Raw genomic sequence first — 23,476 nt, forward strand, 5'->3', positions numbered from 1 at the left:
GAAAATTAGTACTTGGGCCACAGGGCACTGATAAGAGAAGCACAGAAGGGAGAACAGGCGAACAGGCTACAACCAACAGAAACATAGACAAAATAAAGTGGCAAGCAAATGGACCAATAAGAAGTGAAGGTGGGATGTAAGTCCCTTTTAAGGTATATTAAATACAACAGATTTCACCTGTACAGCACAAGCACTGTGCAGGCGAAACCTAATAAATTAATGCATAACACAACCCATTGCTCTGGGGATGGTAAGGCGTGGTGAACTTGTATGTTACACCACACACCTTCCACATGGCCTTCATGAACATCGACATGAAATTGGTACTGCAGTCAGATACCATCTCTTTGGTGAAACTCACACAGATAAAGATCCCCACCAGTGCCCTGGCCACTGGCCACTCTGGGTGCAGTCACTGTCCTCAGGGTGATAGCTTCCGGGTACCGGGTGGCATGGTCCACCAAGACCAGGATAAACCTGTTGCCCATGGCTTTCTTGGGATCCAGAGGCCCCACAATGTCAATGCCCACCAGCTCAAAAGGGGTGCTCATGACATGAAAGGGTTTAAGAGGAGCCTTGCACCGCTTCCCAGATTTGCCACTCGCCTGGCAGGTCTGATAAGTCCTGAAGAATGAATCTGAGTTATTCCTCATTTGAGGCCAATAACAGTGGGTGACAAGCCTGTCAAAGTCTTGCCATGTCCCAAATGACCTGCCAGTGGCACATCAAGAGGCTGCCCCAGGCCCAGCAACCTTATACTCACTATACAGGAGATCATTCTCCCAGTAAACCAGGTGAGATCCAGGTGTCACCAGCTGCCTACGCCTCCGCCTGTTTCCAAAGTCCCTCAAGGGCAGGGCATGCTTTCTGCACTGCGCAGAACTCTTCCCTGGTGGAGTCTCCTTCCTGCTGCCAATGGGTCAGCTCAGGCAGGTCCCCTGTTCAGCCACTTCTTCCCCTGTATGTTTCGGGGTGTTCTCCTCAGGTTCAGCCTCCTCCCAGACCGTGGGAATCTCAGGAGCGGGTTTCCCGTGCCCCTTGCCCCTTTCTTACCTGGCAGGCACCTGGGCCACTGTTTCAGGCTCTAGGTCCTCCTGATTACCCTCTCTGGCGACCATGGACTGTGTGGTCATGCACGCCCAATATGGCAATCACAACATTTCCAAATGGGACCTGAGCTCCTCCTTCTTCCAGGCAGATTGTTCTAGGTCATTCCCTAACAGAGAGTCAACAGGCATGGATGAACTCACGGCTACCCTCAAGGAACCCCCTCCCATTCAAATGGAACCTGAGCTACCAAGCACTGGCACTCACTGTTGTCTACTACCACAAAGTGGTGGACCACATTAGGGATTACCTCCTCTTGAGACACCAGATGACAGCAGACTATTGTCATTTTGGCTCCTGTGTCTCTAGGAGGCTCTACCCGCCTCCCACTGATGGTCACTCACTGCCTGTACTTCTTTGTATTATCAGGCATGAGGGTTCTCTGGACCACCTTAGCCTCACGCAGGGAGACTAGGGTTAACTCAGCTAGCTCCCCACCACTAACTGGGGCCAACTCCTCCCCAAGTGCTACACTGGCCACCCCAAGGGATTGCCTATAGGTGGGGGGGCTGTGCCCACTTAGGACACTTGGGACTCCTTCTGATGGGACCTTCCTAACCACAGCCAAAGCACTTGATGGGTCCCTTCCTTGCAGGCTTTCCTGAAGGGAACCAACTCTTCTTCTCAACAGGGGACTGGGAATCTTTACCCTGGGAACTAGTTTGGGGCCCTTTGGAGAACTCCTTACTTTTATCATTGCGCCCCGTCCTTCTTTTGTTGGGGACCCTGCCCACCATTGGCAGAGTCTCCCCCATACAACTTCTTGTGGGCCCTGGTACTCACCCAACGGTCAGCCTCCTGAGCAAGCTTCCTGGGTTCAGTAACCCTGCTGTCAATCAAGTGCTGGCACAGCTCTGGAAAACAGACTAGACAAGTGCTCCCATACAAACAAATTATACAGCCCCTGATAAATTTGTTACCTCACTACCCTTCACCAAACCATCTAGTGCTCTGCAAAATGAATCCACACATTCAAGCCACATATTTAAACCCAATCCCTATATTAACCTATCAGACAGATAGGACTTCCAATAGTGAAACCCAAATTTGGCAGTATTTCACTATCAGGACATGTAAAACACAACAGTACATGTTCCTACCTTTTAAATACACTGCACCCTTCCCATGTGCCTGCCTTGGGCCTACCTTAGGGGTGACTTACATGTACTAAAAGGGAAGGTTTGGGCCTTGCAAGTGGGTACACTTGCCAAATCGAATTGGCAGTGCAAAACTGCACACACAGACACTGCAGTGCCAGGTCTGAGACATCTTTACAGGGCTACTCGTGGGTGGCACAATCAGTGCTGCAGGCCCATTAGTAGCATTTAATTTACAGGCACTGGGCACCCATAGCACACTGTAGTAGGGACTTACCAGTAAATCAAAGGTGCGAGTCATGGAAAACCAATTACCAATATCTTTTAGACAGAGAGCACTTGCACTTAAGCACTGGTAAACAATGGTAAAGTGCCCAGAGTATCAAAACCAGCCAGAACAAATTACAGCACAGGATCCAAAAACGGGGTCCGAAGCAACTAAGTACAGGGAAAACCACACCAAGAGCTGCCAGGTCTAACAACGCCCCTGACTTTTTCCACTATATATACCTAGTCCAACACTACTTCCATACACCACACAGTAGGCTCAAAATACTCTTTCCACTCTGTGCTCACTCTTGAGACCAAGAATGGAAACAAATGCCATAGCTTTCCACAAACATACCTGTCTGAATATACTACACAGGTCTATGCCAAAGCACTGGGTCCCAGTTGACCCCACTACTAAATTTAGCACTACTGCTTGACTACCCACACCAACCTTTTCCATTTGCCACACCACTCTCATACCACCCAACACACTAAGAAGCACCAATCTAAAGACACCAACACAGCATCATATCAAGCTCACCAATAAGCCTAGCTATTCTCATTTCACTACTCTTTGGTAGTGATCGATCCATTGCCAAACCTTCCCAGATCCCACACTACTCAACCTGTTGTGATCACACACAAACTCCTAAAAGTCACAGAAACACCAGCCAGCCCAGCTTCATCTGAACAACCATCCCCTCTCCTCAGATGGCGTACTAGATAGCGACCAAGTGGAAGAAATCCCTGAGGCTCAGGTTTCTTGTGATTCTGAAATGAGGATATAAAACTTCTATACAATCAAAGAGAATGAGATACTAGGAGTTAAGGAATTCTTGGTTCCTTGTCCAGCACTCATCATAAGCCTTGCACTAGGACCTTTGAGGAAATGCCAACATGCAGATCACTAAATTCACGATCAATAATACAACATAGTGGAATTTAGCATCTATCTTGCTGAAGCACCATAGCATGGTTTCTTGCTCTTGTGACACATAGTTATCAGAGTAGTAAAGAACCTCACATAAAGTCCTCCAGAACCAAATAAGTGTCAGGCAAAAACAGCTGACACAGGTTAGGCAGGGATCACACCGCTAGACCTCACTCAAAGAAAATCTACTGTACTCTCAACATGGTGGTTCCATGGGCCATCCTTTGTGCCTCTGTTATCTGTGTTAAACTGAGCTGGTGGGCTGAGGAGATGAACAACATCGCAATGTCATACAGTTGCAGTGGGAGCAGTCACTTGACTTGGGCAACCAAAACTGGGAAAGATCCAGAGCGTCTCTGGGGACCAGGAGAACTAGTTGCTGGGGTGCTCTTGGAGACCCTTATGGACTGGCACTGGGAGAGATGAGGTCATGTTGAGGGTGCCAGGGGAGGACCCATAAAGGGACTGAGTTCCTCCATAGTGGTTGATGATAGGAATAGCCCCCAAGGGCAGGGCAAATAGAAAAGAGAATGCCAGTTCCCTTCCTGCATTACAATGCCTCCCACCATCAGTAAACAGCCATGGGCAGAAAAAGGAAGCCTTCTTCACACAGTGGCCTAAGTCTTCAATTAGCTCATTAGTGGAAGCCCATGGCCTTCCTGTGGAGCAGGCGGTTATCCTTACACAAGGAGAGTGTATAAAAACAGCTGCACTGAAAAACGTACAGGGCATGACTAAAAGCACTGCCAAAAGATGATCTCCTTGATGACAGCTATGGAGGACATTAAAAGTATTGTTTTAGGGAATAATCCTAGTACGAACTCCCTAAAACAGCATCTAACTTCAATGGAGAAAGACATGGAAATAATAGAGAAGGAACCCACAAAACTCATACTATTGAGAGCTGTGCAACTGCATCAATTTTAAATATGTAACCAAAAGAGGAGGATTTGGAAAATGAGGCAAAATCTGTATCCTGAGATTCCCAAAAGAAGATCAAGCGACTGATCTCAAAACCGAGGTAGAAGGATTTCTGTCTGGAGATGTTATGGATCACAGACCCATAACAACGCCCCACTGATTAAAGTGACCCATTTGTCGACAACAAGACACTAACAGTCTCGCCTGCGAGTTACATGATGCTAACTACATCAGAGGTTATGACTGCTGTGAACTTGCTGAAGTTGTGACTTACTATATCTTTCATCATGCCCCACCCTCCTTCTTACTTATGTGTTCTTTTTTTTATAGAACTACAGTAGTATTTGTTGGTGACCAACCTACAATTGTCATCTCTCACCTTTGTCAAATGCCAGGCCAATTTGTTCCGCATTGTTACTGCTATAATAGGCCATACCTATTGTGGCACTGCTTGTGTGTTCCTGGGTGTTCAACAATACATTAAGGATACTGTCAAACTAACTACTTCGCCTTTTTTATTCCAGGTTTAGCAAAAGCGATCGGATCTGACAAAAAAGAAAATGAGCTAAGCCACGAGGTCCTATCAAATGAAAAATAGACGTAAGACCTATTTTTCAACATATTGGGACGGACAAACAATGGGCAGATGTGGATGAACTGCGAGACTTGGCTTTGGATTATAAGCGATGAATCACTGCTGCTCGATGCATATATTTACAATGTTTAACCATGAATGAAGGAAATAAGGCTGGTGGTTTTTATAATTTGCTCAACTAGAACTTTTTGTGAATCTAAATATTTGTGTTATGTTTCAACTGTTTATGCGTTCCATGTTTACCAAAGGATGTTTCGAAATACCTGCTTGAAAGCAAAAGAAAATGGCTGATAAATGTAGTCTATCCCGGCCCATATTTGGTCTGGAATCCGGTGCCTTTTGCTGTCCCAGGCACATTTCCGTCCCTTTGGCCTAGTCATTATTTTCTTTTTGTAATAAAAAAGAGAACGCCTTTAAATTGCGCTTTTTATTCCAGCTTGAGTTGTTAATTCTGTGCTTGTGCTTTTCAATAACGCAGGCTGCGTGGACAGGTTCCCATAAGCTTCTCCCTTTAGGCACAATATAATCTATGTTTTGTTAAAGCTGTCAGCCTTCTGCAAGCCCCTTTCTCTTATTTCATTCGATTAATTGCTGGGTTAAGGGTATTTGAATAGTGTGCATTCATGCGTCTTCTGACCCTGTGGTTTACACTAAAGTGATCAGGTACTGTGAGTAAACCCTCTAAAATGATGCTGAGAAAAAGTACACAAAACAGAAAACGTGTGGGTAAAGGAATAACAACAACAATGGTGTTAATCATTTAAACCAGGCACTTCATTCACTAAATTGTCTTGCAAAAATATATGTTACAATAGCTAGTTTTAGATGTACCAATTTTGTTCCATTACACTGTTTTAGCAGACTGGATTTCCACCATTTCCAATTGCCCTTTAGCACCGACGGTATGACAAAATAAAAATGAAGGTTTCCAGGGCTATCAATACAGTTACCACCACCCCACCCCAATCTGTGTGTTTGTTATTGTGCCATTAGATAAAAATGTCCTTAGTAGTTTAGTGAGTTTTAGTTTATTTGAATCTATCGACTTTATTTTAAGTATTTTCAGGGAGACGCACTCCATTTATGAGACTATGCAATAGGATAGAATCTATCAACTTTATTTTAAGTATTTTCAAGAACAAGCACTCAGTTTCCGGGATTATGCAATAGAATTTCAGTGGTGCACTGGGCGAGGGAAAAGGGCATAAGTGAAGGATGCATAAGATCATATTAAAGTAGTACCAGATAGAGTGGGTAGATGTCAATGATTGAGAAAGATACCAAGCGAGAGTTCTGCACAGCAGGTATAAGTTTGGTTCGTTCATGTGTGTTTTTACATAGGCGTGGAATGGATTTGCTCAAATCTGGCTAACCTACCCTTAAAATACACATAAATCTGAGACTCTGTAACTGCCGGATGGGTTCTAAAGAAATCTTCCAAATAAATGTAAAAAATATTGGAATACCTTGCGCTTGCCTTAGAAAGATGCAAATCAAAAAAACAAAACTTAGAGGGGTCTTTCCTTATATTAAGCAAAACTTTCAAGACCGGGTCACACATTCAACACCATCATGACGCAGGCATTTTAAAAAGTCTCAGCGTCTAGAAGGTGTTCCATAATACATATGAAAGCGCATCAAGTGCTATAACTTGTTCAGTGGGAAGGTGATCATCACAGAAATATACCTTCACTACCAGTTAATGCTATCTTGGACATGTAACTACACAAATACTTCTGAAATTGGAAAAGCCAGAGACATTAAGATTCTTCGATTGCCTCCAGGTTGTGGACCAGTGGTTGACATAGAGCCACCTCAAATTAAATGCCTCCAAAATCGAGATAGTCACCTGTGGCGACTGGAAAACCTACGACCCTCACTGTGCCTGGCCTGATGATCTAGGATACCTCCAAAAATATCCAAGGAAGTTAAAAAAAAACTTGGAATTACTGTGGATGTCAAATTGTCAATGAATTTATAAGTGAATAAGGTAGCTAAATCCAGCTTTCTCACAACAAAAAGACTGCAACACATCTTCCCGCATCTAGGATTCCCACACAAGGTACAAGCTACTATCTCTCTCGTAATATCAAATTAGGACTACGCTACTGGTCTGTATCATGGCACAAAACTGTCAACTATGAGAAGACTACAAAGAATTCAGAATTCTGCTGCTAGACTCCGCCTAAATGTAAAGCCACAAGCACACATCTCTCCTGCCTTGAGGACGCCACACTGGTTACTAGCTGCCAGAAGATCCTCCTTCAAGCCACTTTGCATAACACACAAAGCAATGCATTGCAAAGGATCACTCTTTATCAGGAAGAAAATCAAAAATACATACAACAAAGGAACCTACGCTCAAGAATGACTCCCCGCCTCATAACTGCTACATACAAGAAAAAGACATGGGTGTGACATCTTTCTCTGTTCAAGCAGCCAAACTACGTATTTCCCTACCCGCAAACATTAAGCTCTACAGACAACCATCTCCACTTCTAAAGATTAGTCAAAAGATGCCTGTTCGCCACATGACAGCTACACTCACAACCAAAGAATGCACCACAACAGTATACTCTTAAATGTCAAACTAGACTTCTTACAAAGTGGGAAAGAGGTGTTGTTATACAAGTATATAACAGTGTAATTTGAACTGTATCCCGTGCTTCCCATGCCACTGGATTCAAGCTAGCCTGGCTGATGAGGGGTGAAACCCCGAAACCGGTACCAGGATGCTTGTTTCCAGTCCAGGGAAGACCTGGCCTAGCAGTTCGGGCTGGACTGTTCCCATTGGGAACAGGGTCAAGACTGATTTGCATATGGCTGGGTCCAAACTGGAATGGCATGGGCAGCAAAAAAACGATGGATTAAACCCAGATCTGTGACTGGGGGTGAATGTTTGACAATGTTCAGCATTCCGTCCATCACTTGTTGTTTTTGCATTTGTCGCCCTAAGTGGGAAGGGTATGCCCAGACGTGGGTCCCGTGCTTCCCATGCCACTGGATTCAAGCTAGCCTGGCTGATGAGGGGTGAAACCCCGAAACCGGTACCAGGATGCTTGTTTCCAGTCCAGGGAAGACCTGGCCTAGCAGTTCGGGCTGGGCTGTTCCCATTGGGAACAGGGTCAAGACTGATTTGCATATGGCTGGGTCCAAACTGGAATGGCATGGGCAGCAAAAAAACGATGGATTAAACCCAGATCTGTGACTGGGGGTGAATGTTTGACAATGTTCAGCATTCCGTCCATCACTTGTTGTTTTTGCATTTGTCGCCCTAAGTGGGAAGGGTATGCCCAGACGTGGGTCCCGTGCTTCCCATGCCACTGGATTCAAGCTAGCCTGGCTGATGAGGGGTGAAACCCCGAAACCGGTACCAGGATGCTTGTTTCCAGTCCAGGGAAGACCTGGCCTAGCAGTTCGGGCTGGACTGTTCCCATTGGGAACAGGGTCAAGACTGATTTGCATATGGCTGGGTCCAAACTGGAATGGCATGGGCAGCAAAAAAGCGATGGATTAAACCCAGATCTGTGACTGGGGGTGAATGTTTGACAATGTTCAGCATTCCGTCCATCACTTGTTGTTTTTGCATTTGAACTGTATCTCCTGTAATAATCAGCTCCATTTACATTGGGGAAAACTGTATATTACACCATGGGATACATGTGTATGTCAGAGTTGCAGCTTCAATATACTTATGGGTGCATACATAGAGGAGTACTCCTGCTACTAATAGCTACAGTAAGTGCCTGTGTATACTTATGTATATATAAGTTACAGTTATTTGAAATCATAAAAATGTACCACATCATAAATGTGGATAGCAGACCATATAAATAAACATTGGCGTTTCAATGAACATATGGGTATTTATATATGCGTTTAAGCAAGCAAACACAACTTTACCAAGTGACGTGTGTGTGTAAATATATATATATATACACATATATATATATATATATATATCATATTTTGCTATTATAAAAAAAAAACATGTGTCCTTAACACCCCTTCACCCCCTGACTCATCCCAAACCTTCTGACTACTAATTCAGGCCTTGAAAAATCTACTTGCTATGGCAAGTTAGACTTTATGAGGTCGAGCTATTTTAATCACCTTCTCGTCCCTTCTGGCGAGTGAACTTAAGCTGAAAAAGAACAGGTGTTCTGTTCATTCAGAAAGTGAATGAGCGATAATGACGCCTTTACATTTTTGTTTTTTTATCTTGCTACATTTGTTGTCTGTTTAAGGACAGAGGTCAAATGTCAGTTTGTCAATTTACTAATTGTTGCTTATCTTATCCTGGAAAATAGTGTTTACTTTTATTTATCTTATTACAGTTAGAGGTTTTTGTCAAATGAGATCTCTGACAATAATTGTGAAACAAAAGGCTGTAAGATGTCGATTTTTTTCCTAACACACAACAGTTAAACAGATTGTGAATGAATAGTACAAGTATTTCAAAATACAGCTGGAATTATCAAATAACATTTTTTTCATTCAGAAGTGTGATGCAAATAAAGATTTAAATAGCAGCAAAACAAATCAGAATACTTTACTTGGTGATGTGCAAATGTCAAATATTTGCAAAATCATGATTTTCGGACATTGTATACCATATAGTTATGTCAGTAAAACCACGTCAGTGGGAAATTTTGAGGCCATTTCAATAAAGAAATCTGCTGATTACAAATAGGTGTGCTACCACTTCATGCGTCAGGTATGTATTTGATATGAGAAACATCCCTCTCCCTGATGACAATGCAGTTAATGAACTAGGAGGCAGGTTAGCAGATGTGTATCCTAGATATATGGCTAGATTTTTTATTGTACATGGAGCAAAAGTTTAGTCTATTAAATCAAACAAAGGTGTTTTGTACAGCAGACATGCTGAACTTGGGTATTTGAAGCTTCTCTCATAGGTGATAAAGAAGAAAATGGCAGCATGGTGAATTAAAATATTTGCCCAGGATCACATTATTTGAAACCAGTTTATGGGTCAAGAGCATTACAACTGGGGTGTGCTGATTATTTAAGTAACTAGACCTGCAGGTCTAGTAACATTTTTATGATTTTTCAAGGCCTAGGTATAAACTCCCAAGCATCCTTCTCAACTTTCACCTCTCCTTTTAGCCATGCCGCCAAACTAACATCATGGCCATTACTTACAAAACAGCTCACCCCTTTCTCATCCACTCCTATCATTCTATACCTACTCCAAATTCTACTAAACACATGAAATCAAGAGCATAATCCTGACACAAATTACACAAAATATTTTTTTCAAAAAATTTACTCAACTACTAATTACTAATCTTGGGATCCACAGAACTGTGTTACTCGCTGCAAAAAGTGATTCAATGCCTTGTCAGGGGTCGTAAGCACTATATAAATACATTTACAACTACAATATGTGAAATAACCAATGAAGGGTCAAGACAGCCTTGAGCTAAAAGAATTGTCTCATGGAACTCTAGAGCCATTTCAGAGCCAAACCCACCATCTAGAGACTTGCTTTTTTTCCCAAACACAGTTGTAAATTTCAGAAAAAAATGCAGCATGCTTGGTACATCTGCATTTGGAAACTATATATTTTAATGAATATTACTAAATGGACTAACACAATCTAATGTACAACATTAAAAAAAACTACTTGAAATTATTATTACGTGACCAGGGCGTGCTACTGGTGTTGCACAGTTGACATAGGCCATAATGGACTCGCTCTTGTGCTGTAGTAAAAGAAAATCCTATTTGGAGCATACTGGCACCTGACATCTCTTTGTCCCTGTGATACTTCACCTGCTGCACTAATTCATGATTGTGGCGCTTTGGAACATCTCAGCTTCCATATATGTGAAAGAGAAGCCTAGAAGTCTTTCAAATGTTGCAACGCAGTACCTTTTTAAGACCAACCATGTTCCTCGAGGATCAGTTTATGGTGTACGTGGCATCCAAAAGTAGGTGTTTACCCTAAATATGTAAATTCCACAAGCTCAAAAACTTTAAAATGCTGTGTTCTCGTAAAAACTTAGCAAGTCAGAAAAGATGGTATGTAAATACACCCAGCAAACACTTAGGCTAGTGAGGATCGAAAGAATTGCTGTTATAAATTAATTATTTGTTGCTGAAATGTACTTTTGAATGTTTTTACCATTTTCACACTACTCTTTCTAGTTGCCCATTAAACGACAGGAGAACCCCTCTGTGTAGTTCCTCCACAACCTGAGCCTCTTTCACATTTTGTTCAGTCTTTCGTTTGCGATTCGCTTTTGCTGGTCACACGCCTCCATTACAGCCACCCACTCCCCGGAGAACAGTGGAGCTTAACCTGGGGTGAGAGATCCCTGGCAGTCTGCGAAGCCTACTCAGGGGGAGCAGTGACTGCTTAGAAAATTACATAGTATTAACAGACTAAATAAAGAAGCAAATGCACATCTGAAATGTTTAAATTGTTCTGTAAATGTGAAGGAATTTGAAATTAGAAACTAAAAATACTGTTATTAACCGCTGATTGATTTGTAGGAACAGAGCAAGTGCATCAAACAGCGTATAGTATGGACAATATGTGTCCTCAGTTGAATTTAGATAAGCTCGAACCTTTCCATTAAAATTAAAATATAGATGTTTCCATCATTTGTATATTTATTTGATGAATGATTGCGTTTGTAATTTTGTGTATTGCTTTGCCATTCAAATAATTGAAAACACTTCGACCTGGGTATCCCGCTTCCTGTAATGACTCAGTGGGTGGGTCCCTGGATTCCAGTAATGATTTACTGGGGGCCCCTGGGATCCACTAATTGTTACATGGGGTCCACAGAACTCAAAAGGTAAGAACCACTGCTGTAAAGTATTTACTTAGCTGAGCAATTCAATAACAATCCTCTTGCTTTCGCGAAGTCCGTGGAAGAGGACTTGCCATGGCCTTGCGCTACAGGTGCACATACAGTGAAAGTCTGCCATGACCACTGTAGGTATGCTAGGTCAGGGATGCAATGGCAATCTACCTAACACAAGAATTGAGACCTTTTGTGTGCCAGGGCACAATGTCGTTAAGATATGAACAATAATCCACAATCACTCAGAATACTTCTTTGGGGAATATAGATATTCTTTTTATCATTCTTAATTATTTATTGATCTTCTATAGCCCATAATAAAAGCCATTCAAATGGCATTCAAAATACACAGGTGGGAAAAATATACCCTATTTATTGCATTACAATGGAATGCTGGACACATTCTAGGGAAGTTATGGAATGTTCCCTTATAATATATAAAGCACTAAAAAATCCTCCTGTGCTGAAAACACTATTCTTTCCACAGTACTGCAGCAAGTAAAAATAACAGCTACATATATATCCTCCACTTTTCATTTCTGTTTTGGGGACACAAAAATTATCACTAAGGCACTGCTGGTCTGATCCAAAGCACAACCTCGCATGCACCCCAGTTCTATTCCTTAAAAACAGAAACAATGCAGAAAAGGCCATCTTTACTAAAGCACAATGTAAGCATCAGTGCAATCTAGGAACATGTTCCCCTGTAATATGACCCTCTTTCCCTATAAGGGCCCACTTTCCTCATCTGGTTTATTGATGAATGAACATCATTCTACATTTAACGTTAACTGACTACACATTAAGCAGTAGTTAACACCATTTCGGTGATTGGTGGGATCTTTATACGTGCTAAGTAACCTGAAGGTCTTATTATGATTATTATTTTAATGTAGTGTTCCCAGTGATGCAACCCTAAAGTAAAATAACCTCCCATACACTTCTTTGCTTCACTAATGCTTAAGAGCAGACATGTTTCGAGCACAATGTATCTTTATATACAACAACTCAACTCTATCCACATAGTTCACTCCATTAAACCCATTCTCCCAAACATGAAAAAGAAACTCAGTAGTCTTCTACTCAGCCACTCAGAAGCCCCAGGTCTCACCAGGGGTATGAGATGTTGCACAATCACTACATGGCAATGAGATACAATAAAAGGACAGGTGTCCAAAAGTAAAGGGCAAATTTGTTTGAAATATATTTGAAAAGCCCAGTGCTTCCACCCCTGATTTTTAGTGTCAAGCCTGCAAGAGCATGTACTAGAACATGTGTCTTCCTTGTAAGACACTATTGTTTACAAATAGGGCTCAGTGCCCACTCATTGCTTACCATTTGTAGGCTGCAGTGTCCCTCTTCTAGGCACCCTCCTTAACTGGCCAGTACTAACCAAACCTCAATTCTGATCCTTTCAGTGGAGCAGGGACCAAGCACCGATGATTTAAGGCAATCTGTGCCCATCTGCTGCTCCTGATCTGCTTCGGCATTATTTATTCCCACTCACGCTGCCTGTGGCTGCCCTCCACAGTGCTTTTTTTTTCCTGACGACATCCCTCCAGTGTCACACTTACTCATTCACACTACTGATAACATCTCCACAAATTGAATGAAATGCCAATCAAAAAAACACACATCCTCACAACAATTCAGAGTAATGTCTTGGCTACTAAAAGCAGGGTGATACTATAGTGATTTTGGGTATGGCAGTGTCTTAGGGTTCAGAGACTCGGAGTTAGCTGTGGCAGCGTCTCTGGCTAGGTTGCCCCTAAGATAAGCAGCAATCTAGATACAAGCATAAGTTTCTCTGAAGCATTGTTCCACCAAATCACTTCCTTGCCCCCCCCCCCATAAACCAGACTGTAGAGCAAATAAAGGGAAAGATTAACATGAATTTACATCTTGATGGCTTATAATAAACCACTGCAAAGCGCCATTTCAGATGTTAAAATTGTGCTTCCTGCCCTTTGTGCCCTGAGAGGAGAACTTGCACGTTAGTATTTGCTTTTCAGCAACTTTCAGGTTCAGAGACATACAATGCCAAAATATATTTGCAGTGACTGCATGTGGGGGCAGGGGAGAAAAAGAAACTCCAATGGTCCACCGTTTTTTTTGTTTTTTTTTAATGGGGGGCAGGGAAGCAAGAAGAAAACCACAAACACAGCACCCAGCCTTGGATTTTTTGGAGTTTATAGGGGAAGTAGACACCATACTCAAACACTCTGTAGGTGGTTCTAATTAGGAAATAGTTTTTTGGTTTAGTTATAACTCTGATGTCATTTGACTAATCTGCACTAAATTTTCTCAAAGAAGTGCCTTTTATTGTGCACTGTAAGTTTTGGGTGATTCCTCAAGTGGGCGCCAAGAAAAAGGGGGGAAGCAGGTCAAAAAAAGCGTATTTCCAGTGTTAATTCTCACAGTGATTTTAGACACAGTTACAGCCTGAACTAATGAATGGAATTACACCAAATTTAGCAGAAAGCTAGAGCATGTATTTTTGTGATTTGGTGCAAATTTGTTCACTAGCTTTTGAAAAATTAAAGGAAAAGATATCTAGGGATGCGCATCCTCTTTGGAGCCGACAGATCTTATGCTGAGATCTGACTGGCTGTCAACATTTCAACCAGGAAGTGTTGGGAGCCATTTTGGAACTCTGACTCAGTCGAGTCCCCAAAAAAAACAAAAAAAAAGAGAAGGGGGGGAGGGGCAGGGCAGGAATACCCTGATCTCCTAGCTACGCGACTCCTGTTGAAAATTAAAACAAAAAAAAACAAGTGCAGTCTCCGCACCTGTTTAGACATCAGCCCCTAGGTGTGCCAGGTCCCAGGGGCAAATACCACTAATTATGTTTGGAAGAGGACGCACGCGACCCCTTCCCCATGGTCGATCCCTGCCCCAGGTGCCGCCACCTCCCCAGGGCAGGCCAAATCTAGATTAAGTGAAGGGGGCAGCGCGGCTCCCCTCCCAAGGCCGTTTACGGCCCAAGAGACCCCCCACCTACCCTCAGCTAGGCCAAATTATAAGATGGAGGCCGGGCGGACCCCCCCCTCATGAGCCCAATAGGGCCCCAGGGACCACCACTTTCCCGGGGCCATGATCATATAGTCAAAGGGGGAGGGGGGCCATATTTGGCCCCAGGGACCACCACCTCACCAGGGCTTAGCTACATTTTAATGAGGAGGGGGGGCACAGGGCCCCCCTCCCGGACTGTTTTCAGCCAAGGAGACCACCACCTGCCCGGGCTGGCCCTGCAAAAACAAAAGGGAGGAGGCATGTGTCCCCCCTCCTGGAGCTATTAATGGCCCAGTGGACAGCCACTTCCCAGGGTCGGCAGCAGCAATGATGGCTCCCACTGGATGTAGGGAGACGGCAGGGGCCATGGGGGCATTGACTTTCCCCCAGAGGTCCCCAAAAGTGCACACTGGGTGCCCGGGGTGGGGTCAGTGCACTCAGCACAAGGGGCCGTCCCCAGAGGGTGGGATCCCCAGGGCCAGACTCACCCCGGCCCCTCCCGTTGAACTAATTGGCCTGGCTCCTACGGATGCAGTCCCTGGGGCCAAACTTGGCCCATGGAGGGGGGGCATGGCCATCCTCCTCTTTTATTAATTGGCTGGGCCCTGCGGGATGGGGTTCCAGGGAAAACAAAATCAGCCGACGGGGAGCAGGGCCATGCGTTGTCCCTCCCCTTTCATGATGTGGCCGAGCCCTGGTGGATAGGGCCCCTGGGGACAAAATGGGCCCAGGGGGGGCCATACAGTCCCCCCTCCCCTTTCACTAATTAGCTAGAGCCCAGGGGATGGGGCCCTAGTGGGCAAAATTGGCCCGGGTGAGGGCCACCCATCTCCCTCCCTTTTTAGTAATGGGCTATGTCCCAGGGGATGGGGTCACCAGGACCCATATTGGCCCGGGATCTCAAGAAACTATAACACGTGCCCCAAGGTAACTATAACTCACACCCTAACCGTGCACTGCTAATTACCCCACATATTACATCGGTCATGATGTCTTCTGTGACATAATTGATAATATCACCACAACATTTGCAATAAAAACATTAATCAGAAACATGTGCATGCCAGGGGCGTGAGTTAGCGTTACCTTACGGCACGAGTTATAGTTTCTTGAGCTATGTATAACTATAACTGCTGAATTTCTATGGTTTTGTGTGTGTAAAATTTGAAGCGAACTAGAATGACTCTGTACCCTTTTTTTTTTTTTTCAGTTCATATGTATAGATATATATAATAATGCACCTTTGTAAATATGTTACATAGTACTTCTTAAAATCTAGTCTGCTGGTTTTCATGCGCAATATTTTAAAAAATAGTCATTACATTCAAGTTTTTGACCTTCAGGTGCAGGGTATAATCCTGGCCCTGGCAGAAGACCCAGATCTCAGTTGTTTGTGGCCAAATCGCTTTATCCTTCTTTAAATCAAATTACAAATAACTGCAATATCATAAAGAGCGCATTGTAAAAACTAACTACAAAGTAGATAGTTTAAGATTGTCCTAAATGTATGTTATTCTATACGTACTCAATATATAACAGATTTTGCAATCTGGTCCCAACAAGACCTAAAATACACAATACTTGTTCTCCTAAAATGCACCTCACGTTTGAAATACACTCCCTAGCACATCTTATAACTTTATTTCGCAAAAACAACCAACATTGTTTTCATAATATATTTTACATTTCTGTTGAGGATAGCAACAAAACAACCAATACTTGTTCTCCTAAAACCCACCTCAAGTTTGAAATACACGCCCCAGCACATCTTATAACTTCACAAAAACAACCAACATTGTTTTCAGGAGGTGTTTTAAATTTCTATTGAGGATAGTAACAAAACAACCAAGTTTGTTCAGTAAAGTCTGTTTGTGGCCAATAAAGTCAGTTGGAACAATGTTTCTATAGTATTTATCTTTGCTGTCGCTTTTGATGGCAGAATTTGTAACTACCCTTGCTGCTGGTGCCTAACACTACTTCCATTCGCACTCCGCCCCTGCCATCCTGTGAGAATCCGTAATATTCTTTTCAATTTCAACAAATCACCAGAATGGCAAGAACTGAACTGCTCTGCTGCATTTGTTTTACTGTAGAAAGAGTCGACGAATTGAACAAAGAACCATTGATACTGCAGTGACACAACTTGAGAGACCCTCCCTGCACACTTCCAACTCAGAACTGTCTTACTGTTATATATTCAATTCAGAGGGAAACAAGAATCTCAAGTTGACCAATGGCAAGCGTGAATAGTTTGTATGCCCCTGTGTTTTTTTCCGACACTTATAGATGTGTTTTCCATTTTAAGCAAGCCAGGCTAAACTATTCACATCTGGCAGGAGGCTAGCAACTTGGCATCTTTGCAAATCACACCTCTCTATATCGCATTACAATATATCGTTTTTCTAAAGAATCATCTTTATGGAAGTGGACACCAACAAACTACAAATGTGAATATACACGGAACAGAACATGCTTTTATATTAAAAACAATCCTCGATTGTTTAAATAAACTGAACTACACTCCGATAAAAAAAAAAATGGAGAACACACCAAAAAAGGACACAGCCACACAAAAGCTGCTATCCCAGACATTTCAAATAACCACGGAATGAAAATGTTGCACACGTAAGATTAAATATATGTTATTGATCAGAAAAACATTTTATAAATAGGTGTTTAAAATAGTGTAATTGCCAGTTTTAGAATCAAAAAAGCAATAAGCACACATGAAACCGCAGAATTTATTTTAAGTCACTGTGACTGTTCTTGGCACTGTGGAATGCAGAGCACATACCTATACTTCGTTCCACAATACTGGAATAGAACTAAATATCTGACCCGTGGGGAGCTCATGCTTCCCAAATCTAAACAGCACGCAAGGTATGCGGCAATGATTTGAGAGATCCCTCTACCGGAGTACGGGAAGAAAATAAAAGACGGACACGCAACGATGGCACGCACTGGCACTTGTGACCTCCATAATGCCGACCATGTTTGAGCGGCATTCACTCCCTTAAGTGTAAAGCGATAAGATTAAATTACAGAAAAATCAAGAGTGTTCCTAGGTTATTTACAATTCTGCGAAACAGATAATAGACACCCTCGTTAAATAGCAAAATAAATTGCCAAATAAGCATTGATTTACTTTTTTTACATTAACTCGCAAAATATAGCTTTTCTAACGCAGTGAATGTACAAGCGTTTTCTAAAATAAATCTCTATTTTGGACTGTTTGAGAAATTACAAATGTTTTTGTTTACCCGGCATTGTCGTTTCTATGATAATTTAAGGGTGTTTCTTCCAAGATGGCTACCACACGGAAACACGTCATGTGGGTTGAAGGTTAACAAGTCAACTCTTTCTTCCATGTTTAGAGTCCGAACGGTCTTCAACAAATATGTTGCTGATTGAGCTGTAGATATTGTCACGGCCGATTAATTACAACCTGGTACCATTGTATTGTTCACGAATAGCATTTATAGAGCGCTTCAGACGCTTGACGTGGCGTCGAACTGCTAGATACACATATTTCTAAAATTGTATTAGAAATAACGTTGAGAATCTTTTTTTACTTTTCAGCTTCTTTACACGGATATTCATGTATAATATGGGATACTTAATAGCGAACTACAGTTTTATATAGTTTACCTTGCATTTTAAAAACTATTATTGTACAGCATTCTATATTGTTTTCGATGTTATTGTTCACAATGATATTGAAGGTAATATCTACAATATGGCGGATTCGATCGTGTCATGTTGTAACAGTGTGCCTGTGAGTCTTCGTTTTAGGTCTGTGACTGTCAACTTTGATTGAAAGGTCTCTCTAAACCATGGGTACTCGCAAACATTTTCACGGGGGCCGCAGAGTTTGGTCTTTGATGTGATGGAGGGCCCACTGATGGCAGCAGGGTGGCAGTCGGGGGTTGGTGGTAAAGTTGGTGTAAGGGAAGCAAAGCTATACTTCTAGTGTCTGAATAGCACAATGTGAAACCATAAACTTGGGAATAATCAGGGCTTCTCCCCTTAACCAAACTGTGGGATCCTATGCAAATGTTTTATTTCACTTTCCCTCCTTTTTGTTCATTATCACATATGAGGACCTCGCATGACTTTAGGATGTGTGCTGCACAAAACCTTTTTGTGTTTGATTTAATAAACTGTAATTTTTTTGTATAATTGAAACCTAGGCCACCGAAGGAGTGCACATAGCTGACTTGCCTCTAAGATCACCAAAGGCATTGTTGTCGGGGTGGGAGATGGGGGAGTGAATGTTTCTAAATTCTGGTTGGAAAATTATAACTTTGAAAAAATATATTTCTTCAATGCACTGATATAATCTGGTGAACGAAGGTTAAGGTTCTGCGTGTTAATGAAATACAATTTTTGAATTTTGAGCAGACTTGATCCTGCTTTTACATTTTTGTTTCAAATATGTCTTTAAAAATTAAGATGTTTCTGATGTTACATTGTACAGAACCCCTATCTTATCTCTTTTGTTAACCTTCAACTCTCCTTAAATAAATACTTGCCTGTTTATTTAAATTTTTTTATTGTTGGTGCCGAGTCTAGCTAAGAGCAGCCCAGTGCTGCTGGGCCGCATGTAAAGGTCAAGAGGGCCGCATGCGGCCCCCGGGCCGTACTATGAGTATCACTGCTCTAAACAGTCTGAAAAGCTACCACAACCTTAGACTGGGAGATGGTGCTGTCTCAGACTTTTTTCAGTGTTTTTTTCAGTTTTATTTAGCGCAAACTCGACCCGAGGCTTTTGGAGTGCTTTATATGAGCACCAGTTACATTATGCAAGAAGGACACTTTTTTGGTTTTTAGGGACGTATCCCAGAATGGATAGCAGATTGTGTGATATAGCAGTCTGGCAACTATACCTGGTATAAATTAAAGTTTACAGTGACAAATCATTTGCACTTTATAACAACAGAGCTTTATTGATGTACGTTTGACGAGGCCCAGAAATCTAATCAAGGGATAGTGTCGGGAAAGGGTAAGAGTGAAGTGCGGGGAAACCTTGACTGCAGCACCGAAAGACTTGATTGCTAAGGGAAATAATTGCATTTGCAATGCAATATGTCTCGGATTTGCTTGAATTAGAGCTATTGGCGTTGTAAATTGATAACCAGACTTTTCTTGTCACATACATTGGCAACCCCTGCCTCATAATTTGGTCTATCCCTGCCACATAATTCCAGTGGCCCTCTATATAGCTAAATCACTTCCATTTACCTTCTGCCTCCATCTGCATCAAAAAATGAAGATGGATCTTTCTCTCCATGTGTGAACAGTAACTCAAGTGTGTAGTGCAACATAATTATGGCTTTCACAAAAAAAAATTGTATTTAATAAGACACATGTCCAGTGGTGTTCACAGAAGACACATTGCCAGTGGTTTGCACAGATTACAAGTAGGTGTAGAGTACCTCAAGTGTGTATGCAGTAACACAAATGTATGCATTGTGCTGCGCAGTAAAAAAAAAAAAAAAATACTGTGGTCTGCAAAGGAGCAACATGAGCGTTTCTGGAAATAAAACTGTGCACAAAGTTTTGCACAGAAACACAAGTGGGTGGGAAGTACCATAAACACACATTTAGCAGTCTGCACAATAAGACAAGTGTATGCAGTAGCAGAGTGCACTTTGGTCTGCACAATAACAAATGTGTTTGTGATACTGTGTATGCAGAAATATGTCACAAAGTTGTCTACAGTGGCCTCCACAAGAGAGCGGTTTGTATTCAATAACATAAGTGTTTTGAGTGGTTTGCACTGCAACACAAAGGTGAGCACATAACACAGCTAAGTGTTGTGGTCTGCACAGCGATACAAGGGTCTGTGCAATAGAAATTATGTTTACTCACCTTCGTCGTAACACAAACATGCACAGTGCTCTGAACAGTTAGCACAAGTATGTGTATAGTAACAACTGGATCACAAAGTGGTCTCCATATGAAAATAGTTTGTGTTCAATAACAGAGGTGTGTACAGTAATACATGTGTGTGCACAAAATAACTATGGAAAGTGGTCTGCACAGTAATGCAAGTGTGAACAATTACACAATTATGTGTACTTGTTTTCACAATAACACAAATGTGTGTCCAGTTACACCATATATACAGTGACACAAGTGCCCCTACAGACACAAATGTGTATAGATGTCTGCACAGTGGGTATGTGTAGATCAACACATTTGTTTAGGATTGGACAGTAATGATGGATGTATGGGTACATGAATAAACTGTAACACAAATATGGGTAGTCTGAAGGGAAACACAAGTGGCAGTGTAGTAAGTCAAGGTTGCACAGAAATAACTGTATGCGTATTGTAACTCTCACAGGAGCACATTTGTGTCCAATAATTGTGTTAGTGGTTTGCAGAGAAACAACTGTACTTTAATACAAGCCAGTGTACCATAACACAAGTGTGAACAGTGATCTCCATTGTAACATGACGTCCTACATTTCATTTTCACGACCCTAGTGGCGGACCATGGGAAGTGCCATGTTCACTGATGGTGAGCACTACATTATGGACAGGTGTGTAAAAATCCTGCATGCAGTGTGACAAGTATCTTTAGCACCCTCTGTCATAAAGCCCAATAATAACATGTCCCGTGCCTGTTAAGAGGCTGCCCTATGCCTGCCAACTGGACTCACTGAGACTTGTTACATTTCAAATGAAAGTGCCAGTACTAGTAAATATGCTTTTATTTTTTAGAAACATTGGCTTTGTGGTAACAAGGAACCTCCATTTCAGATAAAGAACATCTGGCGTAGGGTCACATTAAAAGTGTATGTAAGTCTGAGATAGCCTTTATTTATTCCATATACAGGTTTTGTGGTAGGGCACAAGGTTAACAGTTAACACCTAAATGTTACTAACATGAATGGGTAAATGTTATTAATTAACATTAGTGGTTACACATCTCATCCGCCCATGTGCTGGGGCACCGTCCAATCTTTAAAAATAGTGCAGGGTGCTTTCCATTCACCCACTTTTGAATTGCACCCCGAGTGCGAGGGAAGTATTGTACACTCGCAGTTTCCCCACTGTAAGGTGAAACGCCCGCCTTTCGTGCACTATATGGTGACGTGTCCTGCCCATAGCATTGTTACAACGAGATCGAAAAGCGCTTGCGCGCTTGACCTAACAATCCAGAGTGCACTCCGGTGTAGAGACCGCAGCTCTGCATGAGAGAGATTTGGTACTTTGCAGTAGAGACAAAGGGGCTGAGGCAGCACCTTAGGGAAGACCTCAGAACTTCACGAGAGACCACAGCACTACATGTGAGAGAGACCCACAACACTGAAAGAAACAGCCTTGCATCGGAGACAGTATCACATTTTGAGAGACCTCAGGACTGCTTGGAAAACACTCATCCAGCACTGGATGAGAGACACACCTCTACTGTGTGAGAGATCCAAACATTGCATGGGACAAACGGTGCGAGTGCTGTGGGGGTAAGTTATAACTCAGAAAGAGAAGAAGGATCGCAGCGATGCAAGACTGAAACATCACTGCAGACAAGAGTGAGAGTGCTGGAAGAGGAATACACATCACTGCAGACAAGAGTGAGAGTGTGTAGGAGGAATAAACAGCACTGCAGACGAGAGTGAGGGTGCTAGAGGAGGAATAAATAGCACTGCAGAAGAGAGTAAGAGTGCTGGAGGAGGAATAAACAGCACTGCAGATGAGAGTGAGGGTGCTAGAGGAGGAATAAACAGCACTGCAGATGAGAGTGAGGGTGCTAGAGGAGGAATAAATAGCACTGCAGAAGAGAGTAAGAGTGCTGGAGGAGGAATAAACAGCACTGCAGATGAGAGTGAGGGTGCTAGAGGAGGAATAAACAGCACTGCAGAAGAGAGTAAGAGTGCTGGAGGAGGAATAAACAGCACTGCAGACGAGAGTGAGGGTGCTAGAGGAGGAATAAATAGCACTGCAGAAGAGAGTAAGAGTGCTGGAGGAGGAATAAACAGCACTGCAGATGAGAGTGAGGGTGCTAGAGGAGGAATAAACAGCACTGCAGATGAGAGTGAGGGTGCTAGAGGAGGAATAAACAGCACTGCAGATGAGAGTGAGGGTGCTAGAGGAGGAATAAATAGGACTGCAGAAGAGAGTAAGAGTGCTGGAGGAGGAATAAACAGCAATGCAAAAGAGAGAGGGAGGCCAAAGCACAGGACTACACTGTAAAGAGAAATAGCGCTCTACCGGGGACTTGGCATCCTGAGTACTGCACGAGAAAGCACACTGCAGGTAAGAGGCGTTACTGCAGAAGAGAGAGCTCAGCACTATATGAGGGAAGAAATCTTCCGGAGAGACACATTTGCGTCGTGTAACTCCCAGCAGTTTACAAGACAGGAAATACTGCGAGATAAAGCGTGCTGCACGAGAGGGTCCCAGTACTGCAGATGGGAGAGGGCACTGTTTAATGGGAGACGTTTTTAGAACAGAAACTGCTCTGCGGGAGTGTGAACTACTCTTGCCGTCCCTCTCTCGAGGCCACTTCTGCTTGCCCGACGTGCCAGGCACTAGCACCGAGAACGTCTGCAACCACTGTAGTGACTCCCACACTCAGAGCCGGATGCATGGGTGTCTCTGGGCTCAACCCCTCGGATCACATAATGGACGGCGATGTGCAGCGCAGTCTGATGAGTGAGTGTCCCCCTCACCTGGTATATCCTTTTGCTAGTGC

At 42.8% G+C, this 23,476-nt stretch overlaps 1 protein-coding gene across 2 annotated transcripts in view; it reads right to left on the reverse strand.

Moving 5' to 3' along the window:
- PUSL1 (pseudouridine synthase like 1) overlaps nucleotides 1-23,476 on the reverse strand; it is a 433,096-nt gene that overhangs the window by 313,751 nt on the left and 95,869 nt on the right. Inside the window, exon 1 of one of the 2 annotated variants that reach the window (XM_069241082.1) lies at nucleotides 17,567-17,677. The exons of the other annotated variant lie outside the window; for it this stretch is intronic. Within the exon in view, the coding sequence (XP_069097183.1) occupies nucleotides 17,567-17,625 (59 nt within the window). The 5' untranslated portion in view covers nucleotides 17,626-17,677. Of the gene's footprint in view, nucleotides 1-17,566; nucleotides 17,678-23,476 lie in introns of those variants that run through there. 2 annotated transcript variants of the gene reach the window in all.

The sequence above is a fragment of the Pleurodeles waltl genome, chromosome 6, assembly GCF_031143425.1.
Source record: "Pleurodeles waltl isolate 20211129_DDA chromosome 6, aPleWal1.hap1.20221129, whole genome shotgun sequence".
In the NCBI taxonomy this organism is placed as follows: Eukaryota; Metazoa; Chordata; class Amphibia; order Caudata; family Salamandridae; genus Pleurodeles; species Pleurodeles waltl.